An 11167-nucleotide genomic window follows, 5' to 3' on the forward strand; every position below is an offset into this window, starting at 1 on the left:
TATTTTTCAGGAAATTTTACCAATATATTTGCAACATTTTTCTGATTAAAACGACACCAGACAAGATACAATTAGGCCCATATTTACTGTACGTGTGGGTAAAGTTGCCGATGATGTGGGTCCTCACCGATTTCACACAATGACATTGAAATATGTTAAAACTCGGTATTCTATTGGGTTGGCAAGAAAGTCATTTCGGTATTTTAAGGTGAAATAAAACCGAATTTCCTTATTCAAACAATGAATTTTAATCAATAAAATATTTTCTTATTTATTCTTTTTGGCAAAAGATCATCGAACAAAAGGGATAATACCTTATTCATTAAAAATTCATTGATTGCATAAAAAAATTGGGCTCTATATCACCTTAAAATACGGAAATTACTTTCTTGCCAACCCAATAAATGATTTTTTCCTATTCAAATAACAAATAACTTGTTATTTAAATAAATTTATTTACTGCCCAACACTGCTGTCTAGCAATCAACCATTTTCAATTTAAGCCCCCGTTAGTACGTTCAAAAATTCTTACGAGTGCATATTTTAAATTCGGTTCATTTCTGCACATTTTTCTAGCTCATGTTTCTACGTAAATTTTTTGCAAAATTGAAATATTTATTTCTGTGTTACTTGCACCCTCTATGGCGCGAAGTTTGAAAATGTTTATTTCTGTACTCTGGGTGCCTCACAAGTTGCCTCGTGGCAGGAATTCGAAAGGAATACGGCAGCAAGCCATCCGGTTGAGTCATTCCACTCGCGTTTCCGGTTCTAGCCGATTGATTGGCTAAAGTGTGTGACGTCAAAGCCTAGCCATTGCTCCTGTGCCGTCCCGCGAGAGTTCTTGTGAGGCACGGAGAGTACTTATGGCTTGGGGAACTCGAATGTTGCCAGGCTCTGGGACTCTAATTCTCCGTTACGTTACAGAAAAGCCTCGGTAGACAGAAATGCAACACAGAAGACACCCACAAAACGTCCAAGTGCAAGCAGCCTGAAGGCGAGAGAGAACAAAATGCAGCAGCGAACAAGACCCGAAAAATCGCCATCTACGCAGAACCTAATGCAAGCGGAGCACAAAGAACCACCGCAGAATGGTGCCGAATGCTACATTCCAAAAACAAGGTTCACTGCTCAGGACAGGTGCAAAGAGTTCGCAACATCCTCTAGCCTTCAGCCTAGACTGAAATCCTTCCCAGCTGAGAAAATTAAGAAGGTGGACAATTCTCCAGCGTTCACAGCTGATCCGATCGGCGCCATAATCATGCAGCAAAACCCTCAAGAGTCGGGCACGTTTTACGTTCCGGGATCTGCCGATCAGAATAACGGACAGGGCGATGCAACGACGAACTTGCAGCCGGCGTCGCAGCAACGGCAGCAGCAGGTTCTTCTATGTTTATATACCATTTTCTCCTTAATTCCAGTCGTTAGACATACAGTAATTCTTCAATCGAAGTCCTGGGTCGCCTACCTCAGCGCTCGGATTTACTTACTCGCGACGGGCGAGTTTCGAAGGCTACGCCCCCTCGACTCGGCCGCGCGTCTCGCTCCCCGTGGCGGCCATAGTTCCCCTAGGCGCCACGAATAGCGAGTATGGAACGCGCCTGAGGTGCTCCGAACTAGGACCGCCACGGAGAGCGAGACGCGCGGCCGGGTCGAGGGGGCGTAGCCTTCGAAACTCGGCCGTCACGAGTAAGTAAATCCGAGCGCTGGCCTACCTAATCGAAGTCCAGTGCCTGCTCACTCCACTGCCGGCCAACGCTGCGCCGCGCCGTAGGGCGGCGATGATTGATCTCGGCTCGGGTATATATCGGTGTGAACACCACAACATTGACTCGAGTGAATCCAATTCTCAAACTTCGTAATTTTCATTATTGGTTCATGGGACTTTTACTAGCTTATTCCTGGCATTTCTCTGATTAAAACGACACCAAACACGATATAATTTCAACTGTATTCAGTGGTTTAATCGACGGTGAAAGTTTCGGGAGCAAGGAAGGACAGCGACAACGCGGGCCTTTGAACTGTGCCGGCGACGTCGACTGTCCGCGTCTCTTTCTTTCCCATACGCTCTTCTTCGTTGCGTTCGAAACTTTCATCGTCGATTAAACCACTAAATACAGCTGAAATTATATCGTGTTTGGTATCATTTTGCATTAGAAAAATGCCACGAATATGTTGGTGAAAGTTCCATTAAAAAATAATGGAACATAAAGAAGATACAACTTTGATGATGACGCACGGGCCTGTAAACTGTGCCGGCGACGCCGACACGCTTCGGCCACGCGATTCTATTTCATTCTGTCCTTCCCTATATGTTCGGCTTGTCGATTGAAGTCTCGGCGCGGTCGGCGCGGTAGACGCAGTCATAATAATAGCCTCTCTACGCTACTGAAGTCCGTTCAAAACACTGGTGTTGGGACTTCGGTTGAAGAATTACTGTACTGGTCTAGTTTGATCGTTCAACATTTAAACACCCTGTATATGTTTAACACTAGAACTACCAACAGTTAAGACGAAGCTATTTCTACCAAAACCAGTCAAAATAACTGGTCTTTAAAAAATACGAGGGTGGATCAATAAGTACCCGTGTTAGGAATGAAAACGCAAGTTTTTCAGAGATTTCTTTTTATTTTTCAACATAATCTCCTTTTAGGAGGATACACTTTTTCCAACGTCTCTGCCATTTTCTGTAACCCTCTAAACTCTAAAAAATACGATTTGCCAAACTCTCCTCGTTTGAACAACACCAAATACGTTTAATACAAATGGCTGTCAAATCAAACCTAACCTATCAATCAGTATGAAATTTTGTATGGCGTCGGTTAATTGATGACAGTATACTATAGTAATGTCAACTTCCCTCAGCAACGCCGCACAGTGGGCCCGATTGAAGAAGTACGCGACATTTTTGAATAACTCTTAAACCATTGAAGATATTGCACAATGAAATATAAAAAAATAATTCCTTCTCAATGATTTTTAACTTAATATATTTCACTTTGGTTTAACCGTTTTTATTAATTTAAAACAGTTTTATAAATTATTTATTCTATAATGTATTTAATATTTTCGCTGTTTAATTCAAATAGATAAAACGTTTAAGTTTTACATTATTGAGAAAAATTTGTTAAGGCCGAAAATCTTGAAAAATTGCAATTTTTACCACTTTTGACCGTTTATAATTCGTAAACCAATTAACCAATGTCAATGAAGTTTTCAGAGCATATATGTATAATTTATACCAATTGACAAACCACATTTTTTAAATTTTCGTTATTGGGCCAGCTAAAAAAGTTGTAAAAATCAATTTTTAGTATTGTTTTTCACAATTCCGACCAAACGCATTTTTTCAAAACTTATTTATTAGACGTCATTTACTAAACTAATTCTTCCAGCCTTACAGAGAAATTGAAGTCGTTTGGTCCATTCATATCAAAGTTCTATATGAATAAAAAAGTTCTAAAGCACGTATATGTATAAAAAAGAATTAGGTCTTATTCCAACGACTATGGTACACAAAATGATCGCGTTTACGTTTATGTTGTGGGGCCAGAAGAAGTTTATGTTGCGTGCAATAAAATTTCATAACAAAACGTCGATAAATCTATCTAAATATCTAATAAACGATTTCGGGTTCGGTAAACAGATTATAGGATACTTTTCCACTTTGAGAAGTACCAGTCACAGTGACTGGTATAAGTAGCCATGATACAAAATTATTTTGATCCTGAATAAATTAAACAAAAACAAAATTCATTATATTACACCTTTAGTTATCGCTGCAAAAGTCATCACATCATTGCGGAAAAAAAATGTAACATGAAGTAAGAATTTAAAAATGAAATTGTAAAACCAGTCATTTTGACTGGTGTGGTAGTTCCAGTGTTAATCACACGTTTTTTTCTACTGTGGCTCTAATAACACAGTGCAATAAAATTAAACTTTTTACGAGTTCAGCAATCACTGTTGAGTGATAAAAAATGAGATGTTACGCAAAAACTAAAAATGCGAGACTGTTCACGTTTGAGTCAAACGATAGAGGAGACTCCCCTCTGTATGTATATCCATATAGTCAATTATATTTTACATATTATTTATATATATATATATATATATATATATATATATATATATGCAGTAATATTTTCGGTGTAAGTCTTTAGTGCCTCACTACTTACTAGTTTTTAATACAAAACTTTAAAAAATGCAAAGGTGTGCTATTGCTTCGTCTCGCAGTACACGAAGTGTATCCAAGGGACAGCAAACTCTGATATTTAGTAGTCTGATTCGATATTAGAAGAGAAGGGGTTAATCCGTGGCTCTTTCTTACAGAACATGCACACCACGAGCATGCAACAGGTTGGCAACCAGCAGTCGGCGCATCAGGTCGGTCAGATGAACCCAACCTCCGATTGCACTCTGCACCAGCAAGCCTTATCCAACCAGGTGCACCGTCCTTGCGTGCCTCACGGCCAACAGGAATATCCTCCGCAGAAGGCTGCTCAACCGTTGTACCGCAACGCGCCGCAGAACGCTGCGACGCCTGCACCGCCGAATCCGATGCAGCAACCCCTAAACGTCTCGGGATTGACGGCGAGTCCGGAGAAGTCTAAAGCCGAGAGCAACGAAGCGGAACGCGCGGACTACGACGGGCAGCCAGTCGGTGGTCGAAACGCGGCTTTGTACAGGCAGACCATGATGACCGGCCAACAGCCACGGGCACAGTCGCATATGTCCATGATGCCGAACGTGTCGCAGTCGAACAGCAGTCAACAGTATCAGTTACCGACCCAAAGTCAAGCATCGCCGCAGAGCCAACCGCCTGGGTACACGAATCCTCAAAATCCTCAGCTGGCGTATCAACAGTTGCAGCAGACTATGGCGCAACAGCAGCTGCTGCAGCAGCGGGCGATGGCCTATCAAACTCAAATGATGAGTAACGATCCACGGAAGAATCAGGAGAATCTTTACAATCAGGGTGCACAATTAGGAGCACAGACTCCTGCACAGGTTCCCGCCCAGGTTCCCGCACAGGCTCCTGTACAGGGAATGACTTCTCCTCAGGAGGCGATGAAAAATCGAGGTCTGCAGAATTTCCAGGCTCAGCAGAGGGGCTATGCGATGAATCCTCAAAACGCCCACTTGCAGCCTTACGCGATCAACATGGTCAACAACCAGCCGCAGTTTGTTGCGCCGTGTGCGCAGCAGCATCCCATGGCGCAGTATCAACAGCAACCTGTGCAGCTGTACAGAAATCCTGAGCAACCACTGTACAGGAATCCTGCAGATCATCCTGGGCATCAACTGTACAGGAATCCTGCGGGAAATGCGAGCCAGCAGGTGATGGATCAGCCTGGATACAACGAGCAAATGAGTGGTCGGCAGATGGGACAGTCTTCTCAAAATCCAGCTGTACAGACTCGCCCAGATAATCAACAGAATAGGACGAAGTTGCCGTTCACCCCGAGCATGATACGCGACCAGGAGAAGATGGTGGCAACCATGAAGCAACAAGGGGTGCCGTACGATATCATCAAAAGACAGTTCGAGTCGCTGCTGAACGAGCAGCACAGACAGCTGGAGTACATCGAGGATATCCGTCGACAGGACGACATGCCGGAGGTCGAGAGGCCCGCGACTGTCACTCGCAGGCACAGGCAAACGGATGAGAAGCCGGAATGGATGATCCACCTAACCCCACCTAGAGTGCCCTACGTGCAGCTGGAGAAGATGTACGAACAACAAAAAGAGAAGGAACGCCTGGCTAGACCTATGGATCAGAATAGGCAGATCCAACAGAACGAGATGCCAAATCGACACAGCGAGCAACAGTACCAACAATATCTGCAAGACAACCGGCAGCAGCCTCTGCAGATGTTCCCCCAGCCTAGACCGATCGGTTCCGTTCAATCGAGTCCCAACATGCTCGCGACGAACTACCAACAGTACCAGCCGTATCATCAGAGCTTCCCAAGCTATCAGCAGGCGCAGTACGCCCATCTGCAGCAACATAACCCACAATTCCAGTATCAACAGGTCAGCCGAGAGAACCCCCGACAAGTCGAGAGCCAAGTACATCCTAATAATTCCACAGCCAAGGAAACCGCCAAACCGACGACCGAGCCATCCAGCTTGCTGAAACTTCGAATGTACAAGGAACGTATCCGGCCCCAAGGTCGCAACAACGGGTTGCAGGATCCGCAGATAGTGCGGAAGTATCTGGAGAAGTCGTCCGAGTCCATGGACGTTCGAAGAGGGTTGGAGTATCTAGCCAGCTTGGAGTCGAAGACACCAACAGCGAAATTGAACGGGATGCAAGAGCGCATGGAAGCGGAGCATCAGCTGAACGAACGACTGTTGGCGGCTTCCAGTAAACAAGTGACGAAGAGGGTCTCCGCGAACGGCCTCGAGAATGGCAGGAACGCCAACAACCCGCCTCGACAGAACTTGGCGCAGCTGAAGAAGGCGGACCACGAGTTGCGGGAGTATCCGCGACAGAAGCAGAGCACCCCGGCGAATTGTTACGTTCAGGCGGAGAGGGAAAACGGGACCGTGGCAGCTGACGAGCAGCCAGCTACATCCTACGGCCACCAACACTTAGGGGCATCGACGCCCATGATCCCCTACAACGAGAAGAATCCAACCGCGGCCCGTTTCAACGTGATGCCGTTCAGGTTCGACGGAAGTTGTTCCCAGCACTATCAGCAGATGCAACAGTACTATCAGAACGCGCGTAATCTCAGCAGGAACATCGGCGAAGGGGACGCGGGACCCACTCGCAAGAACGACCTGACAAACAAGGTCGGGTTCGATCGGGCCGGTGGCGACGCCACCGGAAATGTGAACGGCCAGACGCTGGATACTAAAATGCCGATATACAGAACGCATTACAGCCAGCCCGATCTCCACGAAGCCAGAACCTTCGGGGGTGTGAGGTACCTGGCCAGGAAACAGGACTACATGCCAAACACGCAATTCTTGTCACCGGAAACTCTGATCGCGAGCAGACACCTGCAGCCCCCGGTGATCTACTGACGGGGACTTGTCGTTTACCTTTCTTTTTTTTTGTCCGTTTTACCGATTTCGTAGCATGTTTTATTTTTCGTATGTCTTTTATTTTTTGGTTCGTTTATTTTATATGGTACCTTTTTTTGTACACTGTGTTGTTTGTAAGAACCGCGTTTCTTGAAATCGCAGTGTTACACCCGCGGCGAATTTAAGAAAGATGGTTTGCGTTTTGAAAATTTTGTGAATAAACCCGTTGGATTTGAATATGCTCCAGTGGTTTTGTCTTTATTGTTCCTCCGCGACTCCAGGATTTCATGGAAACTCCAGCAGGCAAGTATTACTGTTTGAAGGTTCACGGGAACATTTGCTATTCATCGCGGATAGTTGTTCCCTTTCAACGCGAGGCTCACCCTCATTGCTAGAATTGCTGCTTTTCCTCCTTTTTCGCTCCGTTCTCCGCGCTCCTTCCGTGGCGTTCCATCCTCATCAGCAAATTGCTGTCTACCCATGGTCCCGTCTATTGACAAAGCGACGACTCGTCTCGCCCCATCATTCTGCACAGGGATTTTCGTTTCCAAGACGCGTCGATGCCGTGAAACACTGCTATCGATATCTCAGATCTTCCGTTTGACATTGACCAGCGTCTCTATGCAAGCCTTCCGCTAAATGAACTTCCCTGTATTTTGCATTAACGCGGGTACTGTCGCGTTCGTGTCACACCAGATATAATATTTATTCGTTATACAAACAGATTTTCTATCTAACGTGATATCATTTTGTCCCACCGACTTTGACATCTATTTACATTTCTTTTCATAGCACAGTAAAGCAATGCCGTAACGAGGGCGTGGTGAAAAAGGCGCCCGCCATCTATCTAATTTATTTTACACTCCGCCGTGCAATACAGTTTGCGACATTTGTGAAAATCGGGCACGAACTTGTGCAATCATCTAATATAGACCTGAGCGACCCACAGTGGGCTGTATGCCCGAAATTTTTGTGGCTTGAGTTACTTGAATATCTGAGGAACAATCTCCCATCACTCGTTTTCCCATTCATGTATCCATAAAGCACTGAAAGTCGGAAATTTGAAATTCTGTTAACACGCTTCATTTTTCAGCGAATTCACCTATTAGTAATTGTTACCTTATTTACATACACTAACAGATTTTTGTTTTACAGAAGTTTTTTTAGCTAAGTATAAGCTATACTTTTAAGAGAAATTCACATTTGTACTATACAGGGTGTCCCAGCTAACTTGACCACCTTGAATATCTTTGTTGTTTTTAAAGATACGTCAAATGTCTGAAGGGCAAAGTTGAATGGTAAAATGGGGCTCATAAGATACCAACAAAATTTTTTTTCATGTAATTTTTTTATGAGATTTCAAGGTCACCTTCATTTTTTTAAATGGAATGAGGTATTTTTTGATACATCAATCGATGCAGCTGGACATTCGTTATAAAAAAGTACTAACCTATGTATGTCGAAAAGTTAGTAGTTCAGGAGATATTTCAATTTAAATAGCTCTAAAATACCATTACTGTCGTACTAAGACGTTAGTGTTTACTTACTTATGTAACGTCTTCGTACGAGAGTAATGGTATTTTAGAGTTTTTTAAATTGAAATATCTCCTTAACTACTAACTTTTCGACATACATAGGTTAGTACTTTTTTATAACGAATGTCCAGCTGCATCGATTGATGTATTAAAAAATACCTCGTTCCATTAAAAAAAATGAAGGTGACCTTCATATCTCTAAAAGAAATTACATAAAAACAAAAATTTTTTGGTATCGTATGGGCCCCATTTTACCATTCAACTTTGTCCTTCAGACATTTGACGTATCTTTAAAAACAACAAAGATATGCAAGGTGGTCAAGTTAGCTGGGACACCCTGTATACATTTTTTTAGTTGAAAAAAAAATAAAAAAATGGAAAAAGAAATCGAAATAGAAATTTTTTTATTTAAAGATAACCAACAATTCAGTCACTTTTTTATGATTCTAAAACTTTGGCAATGACTTTGTTATATCTCCGGGTGCAATCGGGTGTTCATTTCTGTGCCATTGTGTTCTTTGAAGTTTTCTGATTAAGATGCAAGAAGAAAAAGCTGGTACTACGCGCTACTCCGTGTTTTATAGTTGATCTACGAAAAAATGGCCATCGCGCGCGCGAAAATCGCAGCATTTCTCACATCCTGCATGTTCGTATTCGCTAAACCTTCGTATTATAATAACTTAAATAAATACTAAATAATAATAATAAACACACAATATACACTACAAAAAGAAAACAGTATACACATGAAATTTAAATAATATACAGGGTTGGGCAATAACTACGTCCACTTTGAATATTGCCATTTTTGTAACAATATGAAAAAATGTTATGCACAAAATGTGCACGGTATAGAGGGGGACATGTCGTGACATGAACATTTTTTGCGTGGGTGGAGACATAGAGGAGATTTCAAGGTCACCTTGATTTTTTTAAATCGAAAGACCTACTTTTTGTATCGTGAATCGATAGACTATATCGAATTCTGAGTAAAAATGTATTGACCTTCATATGTCTTAAATCTAATAGTTAACGAGATATTATCGAAATAATTTTCTTTCTTCTTTTGATAAAATATCTCGTTAACTATTAGGTTTCGGACATACGAAGGTCAACACTTTTATACTCAGAATTTGATACCCTATCGATCTATGGTATAAAAAAAGGACATTCTGTTTAAAAAAATCAAGGTGACCTTGAAATCTCCTTTATGCCTCCACACACGCAGAAAATGTTTATGACACAACATGTCCCCCTCTGAACCGTGCAAATTTTGTTCATAACATTTTTCCATACCATTATGAATAATGGAGACTTTTCTTTGTACTATTTTCAAAAGATATTTTAATTGTAAATGATTACACTTTTCGATAGTGTACATAAAATAGACGAATAACGTTAAAATATTGATTATAATCCGCAGTACTTGATTGAAAAATAGCTACAAACTTTACAATCTAATACGCTCCTCTTTATGGACTTTTGCACTCAAAACATCCGTTTCAGCAAAAACCGTATACAGTACAAAAAGTAGAAATCTCAAGCTTTAAAATGGTCGTTTTTCATCAAATTTGGATAAATTTTAGCAAAGTTACAGCAGTTTCAATATTGAGCGAATTTTGAACTAGCTGTGGCCGCTGAAATCGGGCATGCAGCCCACTGTGCGTCGCGTCGTCCAGGTCTAACTATCATATTGTATTCTCTTACGATCCGAAAATGAACAAAAATGGTAAGTACCTTGTAATTTTGTCCCTGATTGTATATGGATGACACAATTATTTGTCAACATTTAAAAATTAATTTTCACGCTAACATCTGTGCGTTATTTGAATTTCATTCTAGTTTGTAAGCTTTAAAATCGTTGATAAATTACGGATTGGATTTTATTATTAACAGATTAAAAAATCATATGTTCATAAATTTGTCGAGTATGTGTTTCGATCAATTCGAACACCGAGTACATACGTCACTCTTCTGTTACCTCAGAAAACGAAGTCCGCTGACTTCTCCTCGTTGAGTCTCCATTCTTCGTGATACATTAATAACATTATTCTAAATTTTTCGTGAAACAAATTCTGAACAAACATGAACTGCAAAAGGCAACGCGACTACATGGACGAATTGTTGAAGATAATAGACTGCATTGAATGCCTGTGAGTAGTTTCCCAAAGATATTTTAACACATAGTTGTCTGCCGAACGAACACTTAAATTCCTCTGAATGCTACTAAAATTTTGTTCACTCGAACGTATCGCAATGAATACATCAAGCCGGGATTCAAGTTTGAGGCTAGACAGAATTTTCGTGTCAAATTCAGTGTTCTAATTAGAGATCGCGGTTTTAAACGGGTACTGAAATACACGTGTATATATATGGATTCTTACAGAGAAGAAAAAACAAATTCAACGATATATTCCAACGTATATTTATGTCAATATTTAAAAAAGAATTTCAAATTCGTTGCGCGCCGGTTTTCCATGATCCAATCGGCCCCTAATTTTTTCCAGATCATTTTCTTAACAGTTGTCAAAATTCTGAGGGGTGAGCGGGAAAAAATTTTGCAAAATAATTTTCATTAAGTATAGCTAAGGTCCACCCTA

The 11167-nt window shown here is 41.6% G+C and overlaps 1 protein-coding gene across 1 annotated transcript; it reads left to right on the forward strand.

The window, feature by feature from the left end:
• Positions 1-607: 607 nt before the first annotated feature.
• Positions 608-7269, forward strand: LOC143210720 (uncharacterized). Its single transcript, XM_076427846.1, has 2 exons — positions 608-1378; positions 4330-7269. Exons 1-2 carry the CDS (start codon positions 1010-1012, stop codon positions 7030-7032), a joined length of 3072 nt encoding a protein of 1023 aa, XP_076283961.1. The 5' UTR covers positions 608-1009; the 3' UTR covers positions 7033-7269.
• The last annotated feature ends 3898 nt before the right edge of the window (positions 7270-11167 follow it).

The sequence above is a fragment of the Lasioglossum baleicum genome, chromosome 7 (genome assembly GCF_051020765.1).
Source record: "Lasioglossum baleicum chromosome 7, iyLasBale1, whole genome shotgun sequence".
NCBI lineage: Eukaryota > Metazoa > Arthropoda > Insecta > Hymenoptera > Halictidae > Lasioglossum > Lasioglossum baleicum.